The sequence below is a fragment of the Symphodus melops genome (genome assembly GCF_947650265.1).
Source record: "Symphodus melops genome assembly, chromosome: 16".
Classification (NCBI taxonomy): Eukaryota; Metazoa; Chordata; class Actinopteri; order Labriformes; family Labridae; genus Symphodus; species Symphodus melops.
In genome coordinates this window covers 10,071,049-10,098,683 of record NC_136706.1, presented here as the reverse complement: position 1 = coordinate 10,098,683, position 27,635 = coordinate 10,071,049, and the positions used below count along the sequence as shown (strand labels likewise).

The 27,635-nt window shown below is 39.7% G+C and overlaps 2 protein-coding genes and 1 long non-coding RNA gene across 4 annotated transcripts; 1 reads left to right on the top strand and 2 right to left on the bottom strand.

Annotated features, from left to right (window-relative positions):
- Window positions 1-431: 431 nt before the first annotated feature.
- On the bottom strand, window positions 432-13,409 carry LOC306836669 (bone morphogenetic protein 1-like). 2 transcript variants are annotated; one of them, XM_079363866.1, is made up of 20 exons: window positions 12,839-13,409; window positions 9,630-9,740; window positions 9,381-9,530; window positions 9,147-9,264; window positions 8,293-8,471; window positions 8,003-8,108; window positions 6,892-7,016; window positions 6,569-6,684; window positions 5,893-5,995; window positions 5,644-5,760; window positions 5,344-5,489; window positions 4,912-5,107; window positions 4,702-4,827; window positions 3,470-3,633; window positions 3,211-3,391; window positions 2,862-2,987; window positions 1,848-1,975; window positions 1,516-1,729; window positions 1,087-1,337; window positions 432-984 (listed from the first exon to the last, which is right to left on the bottom strand). In XM_079363866.1, the coding sequence occupies exons 1-20, from the start codon at window positions 13,230-13,232 to the stop codon at window positions 850-852; spliced, it is 3,186 nt and encodes a 1,061-aa protein (XP_079219992.1). In that variant the 5' UTR covers window positions 13,233-13,409; the 3' UTR covers window positions 432-849. The 2 variants fall into 2 exon arrangements, with proteins under 2 accessions (XP_079219992.1, XP_079219993.1); XM_079363867.1 differs by having other exon boundaries at window positions 3,470-3,630.
- On the top strand, window positions 13,135-27,424 carry antxr1b (ANTXR cell adhesion molecule 1b). Its single transcript, XM_079363868.1, has 20 exons — window positions 13,135-13,198; window positions 15,182-15,257; window positions 15,386-15,827; window positions 17,798-17,869; window positions 17,969-18,040; window positions 18,149-18,230; window positions 18,347-18,380; window positions 18,597-18,676; window positions 19,052-19,120; window positions 19,221-19,301; window positions 19,398-19,458; window positions 19,552-19,650; window positions 20,736-20,805; window positions 21,076-21,154; window positions 21,971-22,066; window positions 22,183-22,224; window positions 22,372-22,464; window positions 24,533-24,694; window positions 25,321-25,401; window positions 26,260-27,424. Exons 3-20 carry the CDS (start codon window positions 15,655-15,657, stop codon window positions 26,632-26,634), a joined length of 1,821 nt encoding a protein of 606 aa, XP_079219994.1. The 5' UTR covers window positions 13,135-13,198; window positions 15,182-15,257; window positions 15,386-15,654; the 3' UTR covers window positions 26,635-27,424.
- On the bottom strand, window positions 21,076-27,635 carry LOC306836686. Its single transcript, XR_013780805.1, has 4 exons — window positions 27,453-27,635; window positions 26,528-26,630; window positions 21,937-22,088; window positions 21,076-21,150 (listed from the first exon to the last, which is right to left on the bottom strand). It is a non-coding gene; the product is annotated as an uncharacterized lncRNA (long non-coding RNA).

The window sequence follows — 27,635 nt, the reverse complement described above, 5'->3', positions numbered from 1 at the left end:
TGAGACTGGCTCCAAGAGCCCCAGAAGTCACATACACACCACATAGAAAATTGCACATTTTTACAACAGAAATGAACATGTTTACAACCTGGTACAAAAAAAATGAAAGATATGTTTTACAGTTTGAGGCACGTCGCTAACCTGATTGAAACCCACCTCAGCTCCAGCTCTCAGCCTGTCATTACGTTGACTGAAAGTTAGGTTGAGACAGCACCGTCATGGCAGCTTCCGTCGATGAGTCTGCAGAGCCCCCTGGAGTAAGAGATGGGTGACGTCACCCTTCAATACAGTCTGGTGTATGGTTGGTTGGGAGTTAGCAAAATCAAAGCTTCCAGCTGCCGTTAAAGGCTAATAGAGAAAATGTTTACTTACTCGTTCGTACAAGTGCTTTTATACACTGCCGATACAAAACAAGAAAACCAGCTGTTAACTAGCTTTAACTTACAACCCTGCCCTTTATTTTGATTGTGCATTACATTCATAAGAAGACGTCAAACCCTTAATCCCAGACAGTTAAAAGTGACAGAGCTGATCATGAAAAAAAAAAAACAAGGCAAACAATATCACAATATATACATTTTATACCTTTAAAACAGCTCTATAACATAATGTGTGAGTGATATGATCAAAAATAATCACTGCAAACTACTCCTTACCTCTCATCCTATAAAGCGCTATAGTGAAGCAGAGTGAAGATGCAGTTTCTCTGCACAGAAGTGTATGTGAAGTATGTGGGTGGGTGTTTGTGGTGTCAATCCATGCATTCACTTCTCATCTGGATAACGGGTGTGTCCCTCTAAATGCTAGGGCTGAAGTCTTCATTTAGCTTTTTGGGTAGCTTTGAACGAGTCACTTGCTTGCGTGTAACGTGTCCTGGAACTTTGTGCTTGTGTAGCGTACATGAAAACCTTTTTTATTGATGCTGTCATCTGAGTGAAACTTTAGAACGATGGCATCTCCTGCAGAGTAGACTTCTTCTGGGGCCTATAAAAAAGGACAAATACATCGAAAACAAGCAAGTTTTAAAGAGAAAACAATATATTAAAAAAAACAGTTTTTTCACAAAAGTGATATTCTTAGCCTTACCTCAGATCCACAATATCGCCCCAGCCTCGGAGACTTGATGTCAGCGCCGTCATACAGCTCCACATAATCGTAACCACAGTCTGCCTCCTCCTCGATCTCAAACACTTGAAAGATGATCTCCACGCCGTACCCCTTCTCAGCAGAGACCACCCACAGGCAGTCTGAACTGCTGGGATAGTTGTTATCTCCAAACTGGGCGTGAGAGTACAGGTCTTTTGTCTTGACCTCGGCTTTCAGGCTTCCTCCGCATTCTGGGAATTCACAACCACAAAATTAGAGGGTCAAAAAGGAGGAACTCATAAAAGTGAGTGGAAAAATGCTGCTCGCTAAATACAGCTTAAATAAAATGTCACTTTTTTTGGTACTCTATTATGCAGCCTAAGTCCAGATTTCTTGGGTGTTTACGATGTTTACTGTGACTTTGCCCACCTGCTCCATATGAGACTTCGAAACCTCTCTTCTGCACAGAGTTGTCTGAGAAAAAACGCAGGAACATCTTGTTTCCACTAGATACGACAGGAGAGGGTTTCTTGGTGCCGCAGAAACGCCCCAGACTTGGTGCACGCGTGTCTCGCCCGTCGTAGATTTCCAGGTGATCGTAAGCACACTCCAAATGAGCTTCCATGTCGATCTCACTGAAAACCTGAAAGTCATGTGAAATTCCTATGAGCAACCTTAGACCATGTTGCTTTTCGGTTCCATAAAGACACAATTAACTGAAAAAGGAGGTAAAAAAGAGAAGAAAACATTTGTTAACATACAAGTTTGACACGATGGCCTGGTGTTGTAGACAGGGACCAGGTGCAGGCCTTCTTGCTGGGATATCTATCAGGCCAGTTAGGGCTACTTATTGTGCCAAACACAGTGTTTACAAAATGATCACAGCCGGCTGGAAAATACAACAAAAGAACATTTCAGAGCCAAACAATGACATCACATCATTTCCTGTTCTTTCGTCAATTGTCCTTAAACATGCGTCCATTAAAAGTGAAGGAAAATGAAAGCAAACTAAATCCTTCCACAAATAAACAGTTTGTTAACTTTTCAGAAATTGGAAATCCCCAGAGTTCATAAGTGGCTTTCAGCAGTTCCTTTGAAATCCCCCCACGCCGAGGTCTGAAGTGTGTATTTAAGTGTGTATGAAATAATCCACTTTGACTGTTGCTGAGCAAAAGAGACCAATGGGAGAGAGGAAGGCTGATGAAGATATGATGAAAAAAATCAAACCCTCAGATCAAAATAAGTTAAATCCAGACACAGAGGCGGGGTTAGTCATTTTACAAAGCTAGCATGATTTTCCCCTCAGTGCTCCGATTACACTATCACCTTCCCCTCTGTGCTCCCTCAAAAAGCCACGCCCCTCACTAACATGCACGAGCGCCTTTGCCTCTCATTGTGTAGAAACTACGTCCTCTCATTCAGCGCTAAGTAAACTCAATGGTGACGCTCTTTGGTTGTGGGTTAGTGCACGCAAGGGGTGGAGTAGCCTACGTGCAGGGAGACAAAGAGGCGTTGACTGGTTCAACAAATTGGCACCTCGTGGCTGAGATTGGTTGAAGTTTTAACAAGCTTACAGCTGCTACAGACGGATGGATTGTCTTTGTTTTCAGAGCACATGAATTATTCATTTCTGTCAGGACCTAAAGACAATTTCAACCAAAATATTGAAAAGTGTAACACGAGAACATATCTAACCCTGCCTTTAATGTCATTTTTATGGACTGATCCTTTGAAATAACCAGCTGAGTGGACAGTGGAAACACACTGTACTGTACCTTCCTTGCAGTCATGTTTGTTATCATGCAGCATGAAGCCGCTGCGGCACTGACAGCTGTAACTACCAAAGGTGTTCGCACATTCATGCTGGCAGCCTCCGTTTTCTTTGGAGCACTCATCGATATCTGTCCAAATGTTAAAAAAACAAACAAGCAAAATTGAATATAAGCTTCTGGAAGGAGTTAACTACAGTGTTGTCATTCTTGCATCCAAAGCCAAAAGCAGCTTGTTGTGTTGTTTTGAGTGGTATGATGCTGTTTCTCTTCTTATTGTGCCTGATCTGGACATTAGCAAATACCTCCCTGTGTTCTTCTTTAAGAGTTAAAATCTTCCCCCTTCATGACTCACCGGAGAAGAAGTGAGCTTTAAAGCCCCTCTTGGAGACAGTGTTGTCAGATTTGAATTCGATCCTCATGTTGTTGTTTTGGGAGGTTATGACCTCGGGTTTCTCTGCTCCACAGAACTTCCCGTGAAGCTTTGAGTCTGAGCTCAGTCCACTGCGCACCTCCACGTAATCATATTTACACACCTGATGACAAAAACAACTCACTGCAGCAGCAAAATTGATGAAACTTATTTTGAAGGACTTGAACGTTCTTTGACTTACATCATTTCCTTCAGTCTCGAAAACATCAAACACCAGGGTGATTCTGTACTGAATGGGTGCCACCAGCTGCCACAAACAGTTCTTGTTTGGAGGGTATTCTTTGGGCCACCCTGGGGTGGTGAGGGAGCCGTTCAGCTTGGTGATGAACCCACCACAGGCAGCTGCTGATGGAGGAGAGCATTGAATTCAGTGGTAGAAGTGTGAGGAAAAAACACCAGCATAAAATAAATTACAAAATATTTGAGTGCTGTGGGACTTACTGACCTAAATAAAAGATGATTGTCAAAAAATAGAAAGGCAGAAAAGTGTAAATGATGTTAAAAGAACATTTGGTTCAAGTTAATAATAGCACAAGAGTGTGCATAATGAAATTACTCAATAAAATAAGGGCACTTTACTGAGGGGATATTAAGGTACTATGGGTCTGAAAAAAGTGGTGCACCAATTGATTTCACATAAATGTCCCTTAAAACCAAGAACCCCAATTACTGTAATTACCCAGATCCTGAGAACTGAAATATTCTCATGACCTAACTTCAAGAATCATTTTTGTGCTGATGTGAACTTTCAAGAAAGAGGTTGTGGTAATGCAGCTCTGCCCTCTGCTGGCAGAAGTGAAACTTACCAGTCAAATTAGATAAGTTATGTGGCTGTAGAATATATACAGTGTTCATGTTAGGTATGTCTGACATGTTAGTCCTTTATGGAACAGCACCCATTATGTGAGATGGAGTTTTTTTTATTTATTATTTTTATTTCCAGTGTTTAAGCTAAGCTTAGTTAAACTGAGATAAGCTGCTTCCCATATTCAGCCCTTTTTGTGGTTCATATATCTAATGTACGTGTCTCTTATAGTACGTTCACAATCGCTAGTGTTCAAAGAAAGTTTCTTTTTTCATGTACTACCACTCCATGCAACTCCGTTCTGCTCTGTTGTAATTGATCAGTCGCTCAGCACAGATGTCACATGGGCGTGCAGCACGAGCTTGATCTTGCGCCAATGGGCTTGGATCAGTGATGTCACACTGGAAAGTTTCCTTCAGGGGGGCTACTACAGCTAACATGAAGACAATTTGTGCAAATAGATGTGCCTAATCCTGCACAAGAAACCTGGAAATCACACTAACGAGCATATAAAACCAGGAAAAGCATAATGTGGGACCTTTAAAGAAGTTGGCCAGTCATTTTAAAGCCTTTGTGTGTTAATGTGTCCAGTCGTGTTCTACACTCACTCTCACAGCTGCGTCTGTCGGCTGCCAGCTCAAATCCAGGGTCACAGGCACATCTGTAGCTGCCCAGTGTGTTCAGACAGCGCTGCTGGCAGTGACCATTGTCAGGTCTCGAGCACTCGTCCATCTCTGGCAGGATAAAAACATGCATTTAGTCCCAAACCACAAGTTCCGTTCATTTCTGCATGATTGTAACTCAAATGACTTTTTGACCTTTGAAAAAGTTGGCTGCAAACCCAGCTTTGTTGATGGAGCCATCGGATACAAACTTCAGCCAGAGCTGGTTGGAGCTACTCTTGATGTCATCAGGTTTGTCATAGCCACAGAAACGGCCAAGCAGTGGGCTACTTTCTGAACCTCCATCCCTAACCTCGACATAGTCATACGCACAGCTGTCATGTCTCTCAATCTGCGGTGGAAGTAAAGGACAGTGAAGTTTACAAAAATAAATTAAGGCAGATGAGTGAATGTTTTATCACGACTCTTAATGCCTATCCAGGACTGGGTAATCATATAAACAAAAATCTTGATTCCTTTTCATTTCAATATATTTAAAGACTCATTAATAAAAAAAACCCCACTATTGATCAAATCAAACACTGATGCTTCTTTCTCTTACATGTAGCCAGTAGCAATTGATCTTACATCAAATGACTGAAAGGAAAGGCCGACATCAAAGCCCTCCTCGACAGTGATTTTCCACACACACATTTTGTTGGACTGGTAGTCATCAGGATAATTTGGGGACTGGATTTGGCCACTGTGGCGCTTCACCTCTCCACCACAGACCGCTGCAGGGGAGGTGACAAGGGAAATGTACATTGACTTATCCACATAACAGATTGAAAACAAATTAGAAACCTGTTAAAGTTGCTGAAATGCCTGATTATTATTTTGAGAAGGAAGTGCGTATGCATATCAAATCCCTGGTATCGTCAGTGTTACCTTCATAGACCGCTGAAAAGCCTTTGCCCACCCAGCTGCTGCTGCTTCTGAATTCAATCCACAGCTGACTGTCAGTCGATGTGATCGAATCTGGAAGTGTGTCTCCACAAAAACGTCCTGACAAAGTACAAGCAAATATATGACCATGTATTCTAAGTAAATAACACAGGTAGTACAGGCCTCTGTTACATCTAGTTTCTGGATAATGCTCAGTGTAAAGACATTAAGCTCTTGAATAAAGTTTAAGACCTTTCAAAGGAGCTTTTCTCCAGAATCCGTCTCGGACCTCCACGTGGTCGTACCAACAAAGGTGACTCCTGAAGAGGTCCAAAGAGGTGAAGTTCAACACAATCTAAGAAACACAAAGAGGAGAGCAGGTTTGGAATGAAGATTTAACATCTGTCTTAATTAATATCTATACAATAAAAGATGCTACATAATGAAGACATAGAGATTTGAAACACTGAAGAGGAAACATGTCGTCTCTGAAGAGCAATGGTTCAGTTTTAACCAGCATTTGTTAAAAAACAGAATCCTGACCTTATCAAGCTGTAATTTTGTGGTCAAGTGTTGATAATGTTTATCTCGTTATTAGAAAAATATTTGTTATCCTTTCATTTATATCTGTTATGTCTGTTATGTCTGTTCCTTCCTGTTTTGTTGTCTTGATTGTTTGTTTTTCTATTTGTATGTTGCTAAACTGTTACTTTATAAAAGTCAATGAGTTAAAATTCTTACATTAAAAAAACAACGTTTTAAGGTTACAACCTGAAATTTCGCAACTGCATTAAGATACCCATGTACTCTGAATAATATTGAATAATATTTAAATTACTATTTTATTTTTCTTAATTTATTTTTCAAAATGAAAACTTACATTTCGGTTGAATATTTTTTCAAAATAAGAAACTTTGTCCTAACTCACCTTCTCTCCAGGAGTGACAGAAATCCTCCAGACACAGTGAGCGTACTCTGTGTATCCATTTGGAAATCCAGGAGACGAGAAGTTTCCAGAACTCTCCTGCAGGCTGTCCCCACACTCTTTGACAACAAGACACAATCCCACACACACACACACGGTCAAACTACAGGAATGATGAATGATTAGATTTATTTTCAGAGTATTTTTAAGTTTCTTTGTTACTTCTATAATTTCCTTACAACAGAAGTTTGAAATCAATATGTGATATCAGTATTCGGACTTGATTATTTAGTGATTTCATTTTCTACACCAGTGATGTGTCTTACTTGCACACTTGTAAAGTTTGCGAGCCTGTGCGATGTCCCCTTTGCTTAGCCTGGTCCTCTGTCCAATAGGCGGCCTGACTCCATTGATGTCATAACGGGGAAGGATTGTGTCTAAGAAAATTCCTCTGTTTAACAGAATTGACAAACATGAACCATTCAGATCAAATAAACTAATTCAAAAATCAGTTACAGTGCCAGATCCAAGAACATTGTCAGCCACACCAGTGATCCATGTTGAGGACAGGATTGCTTTTAGATCTGGCCCCTGTTCAACAAATTGATACTTTACTGATTCTGATAATCTCTCCCTGGGTTTTGAACTCCCTCTTGCATAGTTCCCATGGTGATGCACCCATGAATGAGAGGCATGTGCAAACAGACTGCTCTGAATGGGGCCTTTCGCCGCTGCCAGGCGGCTCAGTGGAGCCCGCTCCTGAATGCCAGAGAAAAAGGCCACTCCAGCCCAAATTGTTCAACAAAGCCCGGGCTGCCAGGCCTTTATTTAGCTTGGCCTGCCTCCATGACCCAGACCAGCAAAGCGGTGATGGAGGTAAAAAACAAAAGGCGGAGAGGAAAAGCAATGGGGCAACAACATGCACAAAACAGAAATGAAAAGGAGACTAGAGTGAAACCATTTCTGTAACAATAAAAGATCAAATTACACAACACTTCCTATGGAGTGTGTTTAGCAAAGCTGAATAAAAAGACAAAACAGCAAGCTCAAGTGCTAATGAGTGAAATTGGCCCATAGATAGACATCTTTTTTAAAGTGATGTGGCTGAACTCATCAATCCCAGTTTCAAATATTGTGGTCAGCACTCGTATCAGAGGAAAATGAGGTGAAACTTAAAACGTCAGAAAAGTAAAACAAGATAAATCACTGATTCAGCATTCAGAAAAGAGATAATAGCCTGGTCAGAATTGTTGGCCCTTTAGCTTGCTGGTTTAAAAATACGGGTACAGTGAGCAAGACGTTTAACCAATGATGACCCCAGAGGAGCAGTTGAATGGACTGCTAATGTAAACAAGAGCTGGACTGAAAATAAATGTAAGCATGGTCTAGTAAAATGTAAAATGTAAAATAAATTTAATTTCAGAAGCAGATCCCAACCTGGAAAAAGTATTCCTTGCGTAATGCATAATGCTGCCAAAGTCGTACACTTCCCCGAGTGAGTCAACCTCGTCTGGCTCCATCTTCAGGAAGTTATACTCCTGCCCTAGTCACACACATGCACGCACGCATGCACGCACACACGCACACACACACACGCACACGCACACACACACGCGCACACACACAAATACATATTTTAACTATTGACTAAATGCAGTGGGAAACATCTGCAATATGTGTGTTTACACATTTATTCACATCAACACACAAGCAGCGATGAATTGTACCTGGTTGGATGTTGTCTCTGATGATGCTCACATGCTGGTCGCGATCTGGGCGTGTGTGTTCATGCCAGAAACCGATCACATGTCCCAATTCATGCACGACAATGCCAAACTTATCACAGTTTTTTCCTATAGAGATGGCCTGCGGGCCGTTGCCTCTCCTGCCCACGTAGGAGCAACACCTGCAGGGGGTGACAATTCCCACTGAACCACATCCTGGAGCATTTTCTTTGTAGAAGCAACACTGATTCTTTCACTGCAGGCCTACTCGATTACTTGGGGAAGAGGCAAAAAGATAAGTGAAGTGCCAAATGACAGGATGTTTACATTTCAGGCCCTAAGACTATATAAACAAGTGAACGCACCCCAGGGTTTCTGAGGAGGCTCTATGAAGCCCAAAGATGGCCATCGCCATGCTGGATATACTATCTCATCGTCATTTTTGAAGATTTTTAGGAAAAGGCAAGGACGTAAAGCTCAGGCGGGCCTTGCAAAAAGCTATAACATGCCCATATGACAGTCAAATCAGCCATAACCTTACTGAAGCAAGACCTTTGGCCGTAAAATACTCTGAATTTACGTGTTAAAAAAATTACAACCCCCCCTTCAGTTTTTTACAAATAAAAGATTTATTTTTATTTATTTATTTATTTTTTATATTATTTGACAGGGGCCACACAACAAAACTGCTGGGCCAGTGTTAGCTATAAAGCAAATTTACATCTATACAGAAACAAAATTTGCTTTAAAAAAATGCTGTCACTATCAATCTTAAGTTCTTGAATTACTCTGCTTTTGTAAGCTGCTGTGTTATTTACATTTGATTATTAATAAATATTAATGAGTGGTTAACTCACCCACAAGGCCTGTATGTGAACACAATGTAGCTTTCTTCAGTCGTCCTCTCAGTGAATGTTACACAGGTGTGTTTCTCCCAATGACGCATAGCCAGACGGAAAATGGCCCGCTGACTGCCTGAAAGAAATTAAAGGTTGACCTGATTTCAACTAGTCAAACCTCACATGGCAACAGCTGAATTAAACTATATATAGCACACAGAGGTTTTTTTTTCATTTCCATCCAAAACTAACCACTGAAATTCCCACTGATGACATATGGGATGATGCCGTCGGGCCACACTCGCTCAGGTCTGGAGGTGGCGGCTCTGCGCAGACGATGAAGAGTCCGTCTGTCTGCAGCTCTCTGAGTACTGACACTCTCAGTGGATGTGAAGCTGTTACCTGTAAGAAAAATATAAGCAGTGCTTAGTCTTTATTAAATGTCACTAAATAGTCAGTAAGATTATTGATTGGTAAGTAAATGTCTCTCTGCGTTGGTACCTGAGCCTGTGTGATTGGTCTGGACAACATGTTGTGCACCAATATGTGTGTGGGTGTCTTTGAACATGCGGAGGTCATCTTCATCAAGGGCAATGTCTCCCCAAAAGGCAGCTATAGGGCAAACAAAGAAACACACAAATTAAAGCTACATCCATAACAAATAAATCATGTTTAAAACAGCAAAACCTCAGATGAGCTAAAACAAGTGCAGATGCTCTGAGGTCTGCTTTGTACAGACTGAGAGACATTAATTAAGTGACCACAAGTGCAACCACGTTGGGTATTTTATAAAAGGACACTTTTAAAATATTTTGAAAGTCAATCTTGCCTTCAGAGATTTAAGGTTGTTGAATGTTGAATGCAGATATTGTAGAAATAGTTTTCTCAGCCAGGCTTTATGTCAGTTGTTTGTAGCTGAGGGGACTCAAATGGTAATTGGACTTGAGCTCGTATAATGCCTTTCTAGTCTTCTGTCTACTAAACATGCTTTAATGCCACAGGTCACACCTACTCACTCATACCCTGATGACAGAGGCTGTTTTGTAAAGTGCCAATCAGAAGTAACTATTCAAATTCATTCTGATTCATGCACAACAGCTGTAGCAGCGAGAGCAACTTGGGGTTAAGTGTCTTGCCCAAGGACACATCGGACATAGCCATTGAACCCCCCACCATCCAGTTGAGAGGTGACAGACAACCTCCATCGATCTAGTTCAATCAATTCCGTGCAATCGTGTTTACGATACAGAGTGTACTTCAGGGTAGAGGTAGTTGGAAATTCTAAATTAATTTAGGGAAAACTTGAATGGAAATCCTGACACCCCATCTTTTATACATTGTGAAGTACTTCTAAAGCATAGTACAGTAGCAAAATACCAGTTTAATGTTTTGTATTTTATTTAATTTCTATAGGTTTATTTCTGCTAACAGAAACCATAACACACTGCATGCTTGGCTTTTTCTGGTGCATGTGTCAGTCCTGAAAGAGGCCTGAGCAGGACTCCATGTGTCTGTTTGATCAGCAAACACTTCTCCCAAATACAGGACTTTCCAACTGCTGAGTCATTTTACCAAATAAAGATGTGACCTGAATGCTTTACAGTACTGTGATCTAACTGTGTGCTGGACTTTGCAATTTTTCTGAATGGCAACTGAAATGATGACCTATGGTACAGTCAGCATTTTCTACTGAGTCATTGTTAGAGAGTCACCCTTGATGTGTTTTTTAGACTTCAGTGTGTCTAACTATTGTTTTATGATGTGCTTTTAATGTTTCTTTTTACATTTAAATTATCTGTATTTTTCTGTCTGTCTGCAATGTGTGTGTTGCCACTGACAAGAGCTGCTAAACTGTTTTTACAGCAATGACAATAAAGATCTACTCTGTTGTATTTGATTTTTCCAAATGTGCAATTTTTTCCCCCAAAACTCTTTTATTTATTCCCTTGATCAAACATCTGGAGTTTTATTATCCACTGAGCATGATGTGTTATTTTTACGTGGGGTCTAGCTTTATCTTCGAACAGTAGCATGAGATGGAAGATGGATTTTAAACCATAAAATGGATCAATGTGAGTTTTGAATCTTGAATCTTTATCTTCAGTGTATGACAAAGGTATCATAAAATCCAGTAGAGTATAAAAGTACAGAATTTCCCTCAAAGTGTAGTATAGTGGAAATATAAAGAATAATTTGTGTTATTTATGTTGCGTCATATTCTATAACATGCCGAACAATTAAATTTGTTACTGGTGGCCCTCAGCTGGTTGGGGTCCCTTTTCACTTGTGACTTCTGAAACTTTCAAAATACACTACTCGTCTTCTCTGAGCAGTTGCCTGGACACCAGAGGTCATTGAGGCTATGCCAGCTCAGTCCTCGGCTGGACTCCGGTGAAATCCCTCTGGCTGCAGGGCATGGGGTGCAAGCTGCAGGGGTGACAGTCATTTACAGTCACCCTTTGCATGAGTGAATTCACTTCAAAGGCCGGCACAGGGCCCGCTACGCCTTTTCATTTTTGACTTTCAAAGACTGTTACATCACACGGCTAAATGAGGTATTAAATGGGAAAAACTCCAGAGAGCTGTTCTGCTTGTCCAGTACAACAATGAGATCCTGATTTGAATAGGAAGTAATGTCTTAATGATGGAAACAAATGTTAATCCCACAACGGAGAGACAATTTGACCAAATGGGTGTGATGCCACCCAAGTTTCAGAAAGGAGGTTTTAAAGCATGGGTTTAAAGTTTAGTCAGTGACTTCTATTTGTTTGATTTTCCCCTTGGAACAAAGAGGATTCATGGACCTGAAACCATCTGTAGTTTATTACTCAAATCTTGTGCAAAAGAACTCAGCTCAATCTTTCCTAATAATATTAAAGTCCTTACAGACTCAACATGTCACAAAAGTCTAGAAGGATGCTTCGGTTCTGCTGTTTTCCAAAATCTGCTGTCCAAAAGTTTCAGTCATTGAAAGGACATTAATTGTGAGGAAAGCTTTTGAGAGACTGTTCAGGTCTCTAATTCTAAAGAAAACAGAGCATGACTTACATACTTTTTAGTTTGTGTGACAAAGGTTAAAGTGTTAGGATAGGGTGTTACTTGGTTTTGTGTGATTAGATTATTTGACCTAAGTACAGTAAAAGATCTCTATGCTACTTCCTTCTTATTTTTTGTTTTAATACTGCTCTCAGCAAGTATGTTAAAATGACATTTTCATCCAAATTGATGCTTATTTGCCATAAACCCTAAACTAACCAGTGCGGATATTCAGGCATTGCAGCAGCAGTAATACAGAAATAAGAAAAAAAGTCATAAACTGAATAAAATAGTAACATAAATATAAAAAATGGAAAAAATAGTAGAACAGGATATATACAGAGGACTATACATAATAGGGTGAACTCAACAGGACAATGAAGAATAATGTACAGTGAATGGCAGGTTAAAGTGACCAGTGAAGATTTAAACATGAAACACAATAGCAATATGTAGTGTAACCTTGTATTCTATTCTTTAAAACAATATTCCCCCACTTACATCTTTATAATTAAAAGCCATATTTTACAAAACTTTCAAAGTTGAAGCCTCAAGGCGACTTGGGCCTACTGTACTGTATATGTGGTGGTATTGCCAAAAACAGACACAGGATAGCCAATCAACAGGCATTGCAAAAGATCAATACAATTATGTGTGAAGTAAAAAGCACTGACCAGCTTTACATGGATCCTTGTAGTCGATTACATCATCGAGGAAGGAAAAATTAGTCTCCACAATCTCCCAATCAGCCGCCAGAGATACGTGCAGACTGACGCACAGCAGGTACGCAAATACAACGTCCATAACTTCTGACCAAATATTTAACAGAGGTATAGCAAGTGAACGATGATATTTGTAGGCAGAGAAAAGAGCGAAAAGCGGATCCTCGGTGAGATGAGGTGTGATTTTATAAAACACAACGCTGTTTTTCTCACGTCTCCATTCTGCAGCAGTGATTCGCTGACATCCAGGAGCGAGAGCAGAGCGCACACAGTGACAGCAGGGCACACATGCATGAATCTGCCACCAGAGAGGTACTTCACCTGCAGTACCAGGGGTTACACACATTTACATAATGCCTGTTCTCATCCACCCAGTCCAGCTGAATTTATCTTGAGAGCATTTTGGGGCACTTTTTTTTTTTGCAAGGTTCAGTAAAAATCATGTTCACTTTAAAATTCCAACAAAAATAACTCAAAACAAACAAAAACAGGAAAACGAACGGCCAGATGTGCTGACTCTTAATTCAACAACTTATCAGTTTTTGGCTTTTGACCTATTACACCAAATGCAGTGCCACCCCAAACACATGCACATATCTCATAATGGGAAGAAACAGTAGAGCTTTCTAGACTACTATTAGAAGAAATGTTCCACTTACCTAAAGAGTGAGTTGAGTTTAGTGCCATCCTCAACGGCCCTTAAGATTATCCATGCATGTCCGTTTTAACCTCTTTTCAAACTGCTCCATGTTATATTGCCTACTTACATTAAGTAAGTGTTCCTTTTTAAAGTATCATAAAAGCTAAATCCCACAACTGCTATTTACTGCTACACAGTTACCTTGCAGTGATGGCAAGAGAAGATACAGTCTGCTCTATGAGTTGTTGTTTTTTTTAAATCTCAGCACTACTGGTAAGGACACTGCCATGATTTTTTTTCTTTTTCGGGTGAAATGCCAAGCTACTGTCACTCAAAGTTTAGTTGGTTTAGCATCAAAGGTTCTGTCTGTTTTGCAGCATTCCTTATTATCCCATTTACAGATTATCAACAATGTTGAAGCATTATTAAGTCTGATGAAACGTCCAGGTCAAAGTTGCTTATTTAAAAAAAAAAAAAAAAAAAACACGAATATATTTGTTCCCTGTATTTTAAATTAGTAACAACACTTTGACATCTAAACCTTGTAATTGTGTCTCACAAAAGGAAAACAATTCTTTTATAGCCTACTGAATTAATCCATAGCCATGGATCAGTAAGGAAGCGAATGGAATGTGATGTTGAAAGTATTCTGGTGTGGCATATGTTTGTGTCCCCTTGTTTTTGGCGGGCACTGATTGACTGGGTGTATAAAGGAAAACTGATGAGAAGAGATCATCCCCAAGTGACAAATATTTAGCTTTGAATGATTTCTATCAGCAGGTATCTGCATGAGAGTACTGCTAACAGACTGCTCTTTCACTTCTTGTCTTAACTCGTGCTCTACTTTCTCCTCTCACATTGTTAGTCAGACTGTAAAGGGCAACATGGAAATTATGAGTCTTGATTGGAAGCCCTCTATTGCTAACCACTAGCTACAACTGATGCCCCGAAAGTTAATCTTTCTGTCGAAAGTACAACTAACAGGCTCGCAAAACCAATCTGCTCCAAGGTTGCTGTGGGTAAAGTAACAAAACGGACACACGTCACCCCAGCTTCAACAGCTCATTGGTGGTATTATTTCTGTTTCATGATAATGTCATTGTACTTATCAGTAGTGATATCAGCACACACTCATGAACTTATTCTGGCAAGAAAATATACAAAAAAAACCTGTCTTCATACAAAGAAACAATGTAGACAGAAGAGGGAACAGCTGGGAGGAAAGAGCCCGGTGTAAGGAAAGTGCTATGGAAGGAGATTTCCTGAACCTGCTGGTGAAGTGAGGAAAACTTTTCCCAAAGATGGAAAAATAAGGAGAGCATGAGTGTGAGGAGAAACTGCGTTTAAGCCAAATACCCTTTGAAACAAAATGATGTTTCTTTGCTTAACTTAATATCAATGTCAGTAACTCTTAATGTAGAAAAACTATAAGGAGGAGCACACATTTTCCCAACAATTTCTGAAATATACCTTATACCAGCAGATAGTTTGCCTATTAGCATACACACTGGAGGCAAGGGTGAGGAAAATCCCGTCTTGGTTTCACTTATGATGTAAATCACATCTTCCTTGCTTCCTTCCTTCTTCATAAAAAGTAAAAAGCAAATACACAAGTTTAAATTAAGTAGAAATAACTCGTGTATTTTTTTCACCAGGGTGAAAAGTTTGCAGAGTGCAGAGAATCTGCAGAACTTGCATGGTGCATGTGTTACCACTAAGTGGCACTAACAGGTAAGGTGTAGAATCAGCTAAACTTGCAGAAAAGTTAATGAAGAAAACAAAAAAGCATGGGTTACATCAAAGCTCTGAGGAAAAAAAGAAAGAAACAGAAAATACTTCTCCAAGACCCTTTTTTACAGTTTTTGATGTGATCTCATGGCACAGTATGTTCAGATGATTAAGTGTGGAGAGAGAGAGAGAGAGAGAGAGTGGTGAAGGAAGACTCGGTCCAGCTTCAGTCCTTCTCTGCCAGCACACATCTGCTGCTGAGGAGATGGGACACTAATCCAAAGAGGAACTTCAGAAATCAGTCTGCACAGCATGGCTGAGGATACCAGCAGGCTGTGAGAGGGAAAGCAGACAGTAATCTCCAACCTGAGAGTTTTAACCTTTTTCTCTGGTTGTGCTGATGCTTTCTCTTACACTTGTGATGTCCCAGTTCTGCAGGCAGGTCCTGCTCTGTGTTGAGCTGGGCATGCTGGTCATGGTGCTGGTGACCGGCAGCGCTGGACAAATCCATGACAGGAGGGAGGCAGGTTCGTCCTGTTATGGAGGATTTGACCTTTTCTTTGTTTTGGACAAGTGAGTACAACTTTTATTAGAACACAGACAACATTTCTAAAGTTCAATGCATGACTCATGTCAGCTTGTTTTGTAAACACAGGTGAAAAGATCATTCAAGATAATTGCAGAGTAATTTATGGGCTGTTACTTGGATGACAAATATGTGCTACTGGTTGATTGCTAACCATTTCAGTGCTGTCATATATAATGTTTTCTTTGTTGTCATGTGGTTTTTATTAATGGGTTGTAAAATAAAAAGGGGTTTTAGGCTTTTTAGATATACGTAGAATCATGAAAGTAAACTATAAAGTCATAAGAACAATGCACATATGGAGACAAAGTATGTTTATGAAGTATTTTTGCTTATGGGGGCGTGTTTTGTTTGTATTTTTATTTAGATCCACATTAGCTTTTGCATTAATGGAACAATACAAAAATCTAAAACTAAAGACGAAACCACTTGTTAACATTGTAGCCTGATAACAAACTACTTGAATTCTTGATGATCGTTTGCTTGATTTTATATAGGTAAACATGTCCAGTGCAGATATAGAGAGCAACAGTTCTAATGCCCAAACTTGAAGTAAATTATTATAATTATTAATCAGAGACATACAGACCTGGTGGAAAAATCTCAACTTCTTAACTAATCTTAAAACATATAAAGTAATTGTTAATAATATAAACCTTATATATAAATCGACTCATCTCTTCTTGCTCTATGCTTTCTTCGAAATTGCCAAACACAGCAGCATCCTCTTTATTATCTGAATGCCCTGTGAGCACAGACAGAAGGGATCAATGACACCGTCCATTAACCTGTCATGCAGCTAACGTAAAGCTTCTGAACAGTTCATATCAAGACCAAGACGCGTTTTTGATTCATACACCGCATCTTTGTAAACATCAGCATGAGCCATTTAAAGGTAACTGGACTGGACAGATAGTGAGTTTCCGCAGTGATGGATGTGTTGCATTCCCTTGAATGATAAAGCACTCTGCAGGGATTTATTGTTGTCAAACTGTGGCCACGGCTTGCTGACAGGAGCCCTCAACTACAGTCACAGCTTCAGCTCTGTGCTCCACTCTGCAGAACCCTTTCTCCATTAGAGCCAGATGTTCCAAAGATCCCCAGATCCTGGCTCTGTGTGCACTGAGGCTCACAACACAGGATAAATGAAAAACATGAGGGAGTGTGAAGAAGAGAGACAAAGCAGCATGAAAGAGGCGGCCCAGGTTGAGCACATTTGCCCCCACATTCTATGAAATGATGGACTAGTTCTTTTAAATTGACGTCATACTAATAATTATGTGATTAAGCCGGCACTTGTTGTTTGGCGTTTTATTGCGAGCAGAGCAACAACATGAATGAAGACATTAAGCAATAGTAATTAGAAGAAATGACACAGACCTAAACTCAATCACCCTTCTTTATAGTTTCACAATGATGAATGGACCTTTAGACACCAAAAGCTTATATTTTGGTATCTAAAGCATTGTGTTATCAAAGGCTAAATGTGCAGATCTATTAATCAGACTCTTATATTGTATTTAAAGCCTTATGACAGTTGAGCAAAGATGAAAAGCTGGTTATTTTATTAAGAAGAGAATATAAATAGTTATGTAACAAGTTCTTGGTGTTTGTGTCTCTACAGTAGTTAACTCATGTAATACTTTTTTTTAAAAATGTTAAGCATTTGAAATATGTCAGTTTGGGTTATTGGTACTTAGATCAAAGGACTCAATGATTAAAAAAATAATTAATGCAAACCTATTAACTTTGTAATAAAAATCGTGAATACCAATTGAAGCTTTAAAGGGGCAGTCCCTCTTTTATTATTGCAAATTACTTATTTAAGGATGTCAGATCGGTGCATGAAAATGAAGTTTTAAATCATGGGACATTGTTTTGATTCATTGTTTCTCTCTCAGGAGGAACTTTCATTGAAGAGCATGTTTGTTTGTTTTTGTATTGAATCTTCCTCCAGGTCTGGCAGTGTGCAGCATTACTGGAATGAGATTTATTACTTTGTTGATCATCTGGCTCACAAGTTTATCAGGTGGGTTCAGGAAGAAAAAAGTCTGATTAAAAAACATTTCAGTGTGAAATTTGACACTCGAGGTTTTTCTTTACTTATTCTTTTTTTTTTTTTTTTTAGCCCTCAGCTGCGGATGTCTTTTATTGTTTTTTCCACAGAAGGACGGACTTTAATGGCACTAACAGAAAACAGGTAAAAACATGCACAGCTTCGGCAAAATGCCTTTTGACTTTGTTTTTATTATTTTTAGTTGAAGATATGTTATCTCATTTCTAAACTCTGATGTCTGCTAATGATCAGAGAGCAGATTCGAGCCAAACTGGAGGAGCTCAGCCGGGTGCAGCCGGGTGGAGACACTTACATGGACAAAGGTTTAAAAAGAGTAAGCCGTCTGTTAAATCAATAGGAAAGTGATCTTTCTTATGCAACAGGATGGCATCTTAACTCTCTATTATGAGGCTCTTTTTAATGTAGGACTTCTAAAATCTTCTGTTTCAGGCCAGCGAACAGATTTACTATGCCACTGGAGACGGTGAGTAGATCGTTTTCCATTTAAAACACCTAATCATTTGTTTTTTAGGGACGTAGTCTTTGTCCATTCGTCATAACTCACTGAAATGTGGAAAAACCATTAACTTGTTTTTCAAAAGGCTTAATTGGATTTTTACTTGATATGAAAAAGGAGTTGAATGGATTAAAGGGACTTTGTAGGACTTTGTATCTACAGCTTTTCCAATCTGACTTTCAGGTTACCGGACAGCAAGCGTTATCATCGCTCTGACGGACGGTGAACTGAGAGAAAATCAGTTTGACATGGCACAAAGAGAGGTGAGTGTTTAATAACATGACAGTAAATCACTTTTTAGGAGTCAAGACTCATGAAGTGATGCTAACAATGTGTGAGCCCTTTACCGTGTTGTGCTTAAAAAATATATATATTAAATAAGGGGACTTGACATTTAAATAGACACTGGATAACTTGAAACAGGAAGGCCATCGTTGTGATTGGACACAAAACATTCTGTAATGTTTCAGCAACTGTCATGGGCAAAATGTTGCAGCAACATCACAGACCAAGACATAACCACAGCTGAAGAAGCTTAAGATGTTTGGCCAAAAAAAAACAAAAAACACACAGCCTCCCAGTGCAGAGTCATCATTTCATTAAAGCTTTTTCATTGTTTTGCCTTGTGTTAAACACAGGCCGGCAGAGCCAGACAACTCGGGGCCACAGTGTACTGTGTGGGAGTTAAAGACTTCAATGAAACCCAGGTGAACCAATCCACCCTTTAGTTATCCAATAAACCAGTAGATGATGAAACAATCATACAAACAATCAAAGAATGAACTCATTGTGTGACGTTTCGGACAGCTTTCAACGATAGCTGACAGTAAGGACCACGTGTTTCCTGTGAATGATGGATTTCAGGCACTACAAGGGGTCATCGACTCGGTATGACACACACAAGCATGACACCTAGATATCACAGACTTCACATAATAATTGAATCAAGTGTGTCTTTAATTCAAATGGGTTATATCAATTCAGATCCTGAAGAGATCATGCATTGAGATCTTGGCTGTGGAACCTTCCAGCATCTGTGAAGGAGGTAAAGAGAATTATATTGTGCTATATGCACAGTATAAAAACACTTCAAAGTGATTTAATTGTTCACTCATTGTTTTTTTTTTTGCTTTTTCAGAATCATTTCAGGTGGTTGTCAGAGGAAATGGTTTCTATCACGCCCGAGATGTTCAGAAAGTTCTCTGCAGCTTTCGCATCAATGACACCGTGACTCTGAGTAAGGATAGAACCCAAAGCATGCATTCAAAAACCGGACTTACAGTATGTGTTATTTTAATCAGCTTTTCTCTACAGACAAATGTACATTAAAATACATTTTAAAAAGTCTAGTTTGTTAAAAGATGCTTCAGTTTCCAAACTCTCTTCTCTTCAGCAGTTCGAGTTTAGTGAAAAAGCTCATCCCCTAATTGTTTTTAATGACATTTTCAGATTGCCTGCATAGCTGCAGCCAGCAGCCTGTTAGTCTATCTTAACAATAGAATGCGAATGAGAAAAAGTGTGCCTGTTACAAGCTAAAGATAACACATATGTAAGTGGACAAAATGTTAGTTTTTTTGGATTGAGGATAAAAGACAAAATGACAGAGGGAAAGTCATCTATGTACCGTTCATTACGTAATTCTTACGTTACATAAATGTTATTAACAGTGAGGTGGGCTTGGTGTAATTCATCATTTTTATCATCACAGACAAATGTTTATGCGTCTTTTGAGCAAATGTGTGATTCTCGATTGTCCACATCATGGAATAAAAAGCTCAAAACAAAAAATGTGTAGGCGTGTGAAACCAAAAAATGACATAAAAACTTTCGAACTATTCTTAGACAGAATAGAAAAGCAGCAGCTTCTGGTATCTCACTCAGTAGCCATTTATGTCATTGTGCCAAGTTTGGTTTGGCGGTGAATAATGGGGTTGGGTGGGGGAGAGCAGCTCTTTGTGGCTCACAGTGATTTAACTCCCAAAAAACCATCAGCAGCATCTAGCCCCGCTCAGAATCAGCTGCTTTAACGCTCAACGCCTCTCAGATGTCAGAAGGGGAATGTGGATCTCATTACGGACGATCACTGTCTTTGCATAAACTAGACACTCACTCAGCCAGGCTAAATAAACCACATTCCTGCCTCATTTACTTCATTTTTCCATTCGGAGAGGAAGTCCAGGAATTTATTAAAAAAGTTTTGGAAGCGTCTATCTCATTTCAGGAGTGGTCTTATAACTCAACAACTAACCTTCAGAATGATCTGAAATCATATAATTACAGCACTTCTTGAGATAAATGTGAATGTTGATCCTGTTTCCACAGTGAAAAGACCTCTGGTGGTCAGAGATGTTTACCTTTTGTGCCCAGCTCCTGTTCTGGAAAAAGAGGGAACGTAAGTGATGCTGTCACTCTCACAGATACCTCTGTCTGGGTCATATAAGGTTGCAGAGATTAAAACAATACTTTTTTCAAAAGGTTTAATAAAATAATATTTCAACTTGAAGATTTAGACAATTTTTAAGTGTATCCATTCTGTAAATAACTTGTGATCTTTGCATTGTGTTAAATGAATTAGGAAGTAAAGAAAATATGTTTCTGGTATTTAGAAGCAAAAAGCTGAAACATGAATCGCTCTTGAATCTGCTCGTGTCATTTCTGACAGGACTGCCACTCTCCACGTCAGCATGAATAACGGCCTCAGCTTCATCTCAAGCTCCGTCACCATTACAGCTGTCACCTGTGTAAGTACAATCAAAACAAAAAAGCCAAGGAGAGCAGCATTCTTGAAGACTGAGGGGTTTTAGCAGTTCGGTAAAGTTTTGTGTTGGTTAGTTATTGTAGAATTCATTTTTTTTTCTGTTGTTTTTATTTTATGTATTTTTTGGTATATTTGTTTTGTTTAGATTTGTGATTTTGCTTGAATGTTTAACGTTTCTGATGTGAACTAACTTACAATTACATAACTTGTTTAATTTAAATGGTTTTGTTCTCGTCTTACCAATCTAACTGAACTGAGGGTCAGAGAGATTCTTCGCATTACAGAAACATTTGGTATTCTTGGATTTATATCTTGTGTGCAGCATCTGTTTATTTTATATTTCTCTGAAGGAAACTTTATGGACACACGTCCGCAGCTGCAGCAGCTTGATCGTCTGCTTCAGTTTGCTGTGTTTTTTTTTTTTGTGACCTTGATTCTATCAACATGTCACAAAAAATCAAAGTCATTCACATTCACCTCTGAGCCTACTGTATTTCCACCTTAGTAGATACTCTAAATGCTGACTGCTTCTCTAAAATATATTATAAAGAGATTCTGTTGCAATATAAACATTCACAAATGACGTTTACATAAAGCAGAAGGAGGTTAGCAGATGTTGAGTACATTAAATAATTTAATTTACTGATGTGCTTGCATGGTTCAAATTCCAGCATAATTTAGTGATTTCTTCTGGTGTTTTTGTTCTTTTTGTCAATACACATTTTGCTATGACATCAGTCATAGACAGTAATGTCAACAGCTCACCCTGCATGTGTTCCTTCTCCGTTTCCTCCCGTAGTCTGATGGGAAATTTGTGGCCATAGCTCTGCTCATCCTGCTGCTCCTGCTCACCATCGCTTTGCTTTGGTGGTTCTGGCCTCTTTGCTGCACCGTGGTAATGACGACCATCCTGACACCTTTCATAGTGAAGAGCACACAATGACAAAAGTTACGTGGTGAAAAATGCTAGCCATACTTGGAGCTTAATGTTCTGTTTTTCTCTGTTTGCAGGTCATTCATGAGCCGCCCCCTCCAGTCATGGAGGACATCTCTGTAAGCGGTCTTAATTTTCTTCACCTGGTTATTCTCCGCAGTATTCTTCAGCTTTTCTATAAATCCCAAGACATTTATCTTTCTTCTACATTTTTATTCCAGTTGATTTTTGCTTGTACACATTACTATTTCTTTTTTCTTCCTAAGGATGATGAGGATGGTTTTCCCAAGAAGCGTTGGCCCACTGTCGATGCTTCGTACTACGGAGGACGTGGAGTAGGAGGAATCAAGAGAATGGAGGTAGAATAAGAATGATGCTGATAACCAGCTATAATTTACATTCATATGCTTATTAAATGTAATGTGGGGCGGGCGGCTGTGGCTCAGTTGATAAGAGTCAGTTGTCTCTCATCTGGAAGGTTGGGGGTTCGATCCCTAGCTCCTTCAGCAACATGTTCGATGTGTCCTTGGTAAAAACACTTAACCCCCAAGTTGCTCCTGCTGCTTCATTAGCAGCGTATTAATGTGTATGAATGGGATGAGTTACATCTGATGGTCACTTTACAGAGCAGCCTCTACCACCAGTGTGTCAATGGATGAGAATGTGTAGGTGAGACATGCGGTGTAAAAGCACTTTGAGTAGTCAGAAGACTCATTTACCATCCATCACGTTACAGTACTGAAACATTGGTATATTGTAAAATTCGAGCATTCAGACTGCTCACAGAACTGAAAGACGTGGCGTCACAGAATCCAGTGCTCAGCTATTTTTTTTTATCTGGAATTGTTCAAAAATGGGAGCGAGATCAAACACAAGTCCTGCCGGAAAACAAAGGGAAGCTGGAACCGAGTCATTCTTTAAAAGAGATGAGTATGCAAGTCGGTCCTGGAAGAGACTGAGTCACTTTGTTGTGGTGGTTAGTTTGTAGAGCCTGTGAGAGTTAAGATGAGGCCAACTGGCCAGTAAACCACAAGCACAGCAGATCTACCAAATGCTCAGTAACGGGCCTGCCTGACAATCTTTGAGGATCTTTGCTATCGTTTGACAACAATTTGCAATAAAGGACTTCTGCCTTCTTGACATTATTTACAGTCTTGTAACATGAGAGGCCAAAATAAAGTTGAGAAACAAACATCTGACAGTAGATTGTTCGCTGCTTTTTTGAGTAGAAGTCTGTTTAAAGACATTCAATAAAGCAGAAAGGCGAAGGGTTCCAGAATTACATTTATGCAGATTCCGTTGTGACTTTTTTTTTCTGTTAATGTGGAATGTTTTCCTGCAGGCAGCTGAAATCCATGGTGGAAAATATTACTGTAACCAAAAATGGAAAAACAGAAACCATTCCAAAACCAAAATATAATGCCTATGCTTCAGATATCTGCATTTCTATTTCTATGCTAGTTGCTAGTTTGTGTGCTAACAATCTCTTTTGCTAACTGCTGGCTACACCTGAAACCACGTAAAGGCAGTAGTCAAACCCAGAGGCTATACCTTTGTAAAAAAGAAAAAAAAAAGAAAGACAATGGGTTTTGATATTGGGTAAAAGTTAAACAACAGAAACGACATTTTAAAGAGGGATCAGATGTGTTTGTTGACTGAGAGTAAGAAGTTCAAGCAGACATAAGATCCCCTCTCGGTGTGAAACTCTTTACAGACTGCTGGTTCAGTCTTAAGTTCAGTCTGAGCTCAAAGCCTTGAAGCTTTCAAACAGAGCAGTGGAAAATATGCACTGCTCATTTAAGTGCCTTCTCTGCCAAGTTAAAGCCTTCATGGCTTGTCTGTGGCAGCTGCAAGGGAGTAAATCTGAGTAATGAACTATCATGGTTGTTGTGACAGTGCCGGTTTCTCTCTGTGATGTGATGGATTGTTTTTGACTTTTACTTCTGCAGTTTAAGTGGATTGTTAAGCAACAAAATCAAAGTGTTTTATTTTGTGGTGAAATATTCTTTATCTTTTAAAAGACAAGCGATCTTAAGGAAAGACTATCTGAGCTTAAAAAACACTGGTTCAAAAACAAACTGCTTCAAGGTCCTTCAGAGGTTGAGCGGAGACACAAATGTGAAACTTTGTAAAATAAAATGACTTGGCAGTAAAACTCAGAGGATTCTAGAGGACTGTACACAAGCTCAAAACGTAATTATACAATGAAAATTAACACTTTATTTGCCCTCCTGGAGTTGAGATCATTAACGCAAATCAAATCACAACCTCATGCTGAGGTAATCATATGACCTTATCTCAAAATAACAGAGTGTTGCACCTAGACTAGGAGTCTGTAGTCTGCAGCTAATGTGACCAAACATGAATACATAAATAACATTTTCCTCTCATTCCTGCACAGTGCTGACGGCTTTTCTTTCATTTCAGGTTCGATGGGGAGATAAGGGCTCAACTGAGGAAGGAGCCAAACTGGAAAAAGCGAAAAACGCTCGTGTTGTGATGCCTTCAGAGGAGTACGAGTACGATCCTCGGCCTTACTACCACACGCACAAATCCATCAGCTCTCAGAAGTGGTATTCTCCAATCAAGGTGCTTTTTTTTTTAATTCATGCACTTCATCATTCAGAAAGAGTTTCTAAATTCTGTGCATGTTACTTCATTTTGAAACATTTGTCTTGTTCCTCCTTCACATAACTCAGTTGTAAAAGGGATGCATTCATGTCTTCAATTGTATGCTACATATGTCTAACTTGTGTTATCTGCTGTATGATGTGTATTCCAGATGTTTTGAATCTAGCTCTGGTATTTATACCTCCTCCTGATGATGGTGTCAACTGTGAAAAGCTCAAAAGTATTTCATTTTTAGAGTTTTGGAGGACACTGTTACCAGGAAGTAGTTAATAAATATTAGTTTCCGAACACATGAGTCAGCTGGATCGATGGTAATAAGAACCAGACATGAACTGAGCTAACCCCTGACTATGGGATCTGTGGAGTGGCTATTATTACTGACAAAATACACTCTTTGTTTATCTGTCTCTCATCCAAACCAAGTCAGAACAAACCCCGCTCATTTCATATCATGGTTTTTTTTACAGGATCTTTTTTGCTATGCATGACAAAATTCATTATGGGACTGTAAATGAAACCAGGATGTTTATTGTGTAAATGACTATTCTGTATTTGTACTAACATCTTGAATCATTTTCCAACAGGGTAAACTAGACGCTTTGTGTGTATTCCTGAGAAAAGGCTACGACCGGGTGTCTGTGATGAGACCTCATCCTGGAGACAAGGTGAGGCATAAAGTCACGACAGAAATATCAGAAACGAAGAACAGACAAGGTGTGATTTAATGACTTCATCTGTGGAGTAATAAAAAAAAACAGCATCAGACTTTTACTGCTGGAATATAAGAACAACTGAATCCACAAAACAAAGCATTTACGGTAATACGATTATGAAGGAGCTTTTGTCAGCTTTTGGCAGACAGAATTTTAAGAACTTGACAGAGAAAATCAAAGTTCAAAATATCAAAGCCACATTAAATCTTGACAAGAGTGACTTCAAGGAAACTCTGATGAGGCATGGAGAGCAGACAAAGGTGAAAGCTTCAGCATTGTCTGGAGAAATGCTCTTGTCTGCAGAAGTCATTAGACGAAGATACTGCCCGTCTACTCAAGCTCGCAGAGGGCTGGTCAGGCAGGATTCACACTGACAGAGGAATTTCCTTTTTTAATTTGTTGAAGGCTGTAAACTTCTGAACCTACCAATGGATTTGCAGGTTAAGGACTTTTATGGAAAACTGCATTGTTTATTGTCTTTACAGATGGTTTATAAATGAAACAAGCCTCTTAAATCCCAGGTGTCGTTCAGATACCAATGCCAGTATTAGAAAAGCCTGAAATGCATGATGGAGTGTTGATAAGTGGAGGCACTGCTCGTCAACGGGAAAGGCAGGCAACTGCTTGGGGCCCCAGACCAGTAAGGACCCCCCCCTCCAGATTGACTGGAATTTATTTAGACTTGTTCTGTCTTGGTTTGGTAATCTGTAACAGGAAGGGGAAATGGAGTAAAAAAAAAAAAAACACCCAATCATAACCTTGGTGAGTTACTGCATGTTGTACTAAAATAGGATGTTGTATTTTTCACAGGGCCGATGCATAACCTTCACCCGAAGCAAATCCTATCCTTCTCCACGCTACCCAATCTACAACCACCCCTCCACGCCTGTCTACACCTTACCGCACTGTTATCAGCGCCGTCAATCAGACAGCAACCTCTACCATCTGCCACCTTCGCCAACCTCAACACTCCCCCCTCTGCCGTCCACTCCTCCACCATCCTCCACCAGCCCTCCCATGTACACTCCCCCTCCAAACAGATCTCTGCCCCCAACCAACATGAGCCCCATCTACGCACCTCCATCACCGACCGGCTCCCTACCGCCTCCACCTCAGGGTCCAGCTCCATGTAGAGCCCCTCCACCGTCACGCCCCCCTCCACGTCCTCATCAGGACGACCCCTGATGAATTCAAGCCAAAGAAGAAGGATGTAAACTCAGGATCGAGACATGAAAGACTTTCTGACTTTGTGTCTGTTTGCTTATGTCCAAGCAGAGTGAGGATTCAAGTGACTTTATCGTGTTGCCTTAAGAGGCTGCTGCAACACATGCAAAGAAAAACATTCAAGACTGAAGACTGTTTCCTTAAAAAGTAGTTTGACTGATTGTAGCCCAAATAATGATTTCATAGTGTAACACGCACAGCTTTCACTATTAAAATGCTATTGGTGCCAAGCAATGTATGCACTTGTTTCTTTAAAAGGAGAACAATTGGTAAAGTATTGTGACGTGCCAATATATGTTTTATAAACTTGCATTTCGCGTTTGCCTGACGTAAAACTTTCATACTGATCTAATCCACAGTGTAAATGGTACAAAACCCTTTGGCTGACACACTCCCTCATGTGTTTTGCCAGTGTGTATATTTTGTGAATGAATATTCATTAAACAGAGATATATATGTACACATACTGCATCCGATGTCTGATGTCCTTTGAAGAGTACAGTTTGATTTCAGGGTTTTCTAAAGTACTAAGGGCAGTTAAAGGACTGGTTCAAAATGTAAGGAAATATAGCTATTTGTGTTTTTTGATGAAAGGTATACAAGAGGATAAATATCGCAATTGTGTCTATATATGTTTAAAGGTAAGAAGAACAGGTGATCTGACTGTACGATTGTTTCTTTTACTCTTACAGGTCACATATTATACTCCTTTTCAAAAACTTGGAGGGTCTTGGAGGCCCCCAAAACATGTCTGTGAAGTTTCTTAATAACTTACTTACTCTTACTGGCTGGGCTTTTCTTGCTCCATGCCCAATTGTTTGCGGTGACAAGACGGACTCACCGCAGAGGGCAGAACACCTAACTGTAGAGGCTTTGTGATGTCATAAAAGGGGTTATCTCCAAGCGGCCTATTTGAGCACACTTTTTCTGAAAAGGGGAGCAGGCAAAAAACAAAGCGGATG

Coding starts and splice junctions, on each gene's coding strand:
- LOC306836669 (XM_079363866.1), bottom strand. CDS start 13,232: ATGTGTGTAACCCCTGGTACTGCAGGTGAAGTACCTCTCTGGTGGCAG. Junction 5,996..6,568: donor CTGTCACTCCTGGAGAGAAG/GTGAGTTAGGAC, acceptor TGTGTTTCTTAG/ATTGTGTTGAACTTCACCTC. Junction 1,976..2,861: donor CAAACATGACTGCAAGGAAG/GTACAGTACAGT, acceptor TGTATTTTCCAG/CCGGCTGTGATCATTTTGTA.
- antxr1b (XM_079363868.1), top strand. CDS start 15,655: ATGCTTTCTCTTACACTTGTGATGTCCCAGTTCTGCAGGCAGGTCCTG. Junction 18,677..19,051: donor TTGACATGGCACAAAGAGAG/GTGAGTGTTTAA, acceptor TGTTAAACACAG/GCCGGCAGAGCCAGACAACT. Junction 22,465..24,532: donor GAGGAATCAAGAGAATGGAG/GTAGAATAAGAA, acceptor CTTTCATTTCAG/GTTCGATGGGGAGATAAGGG.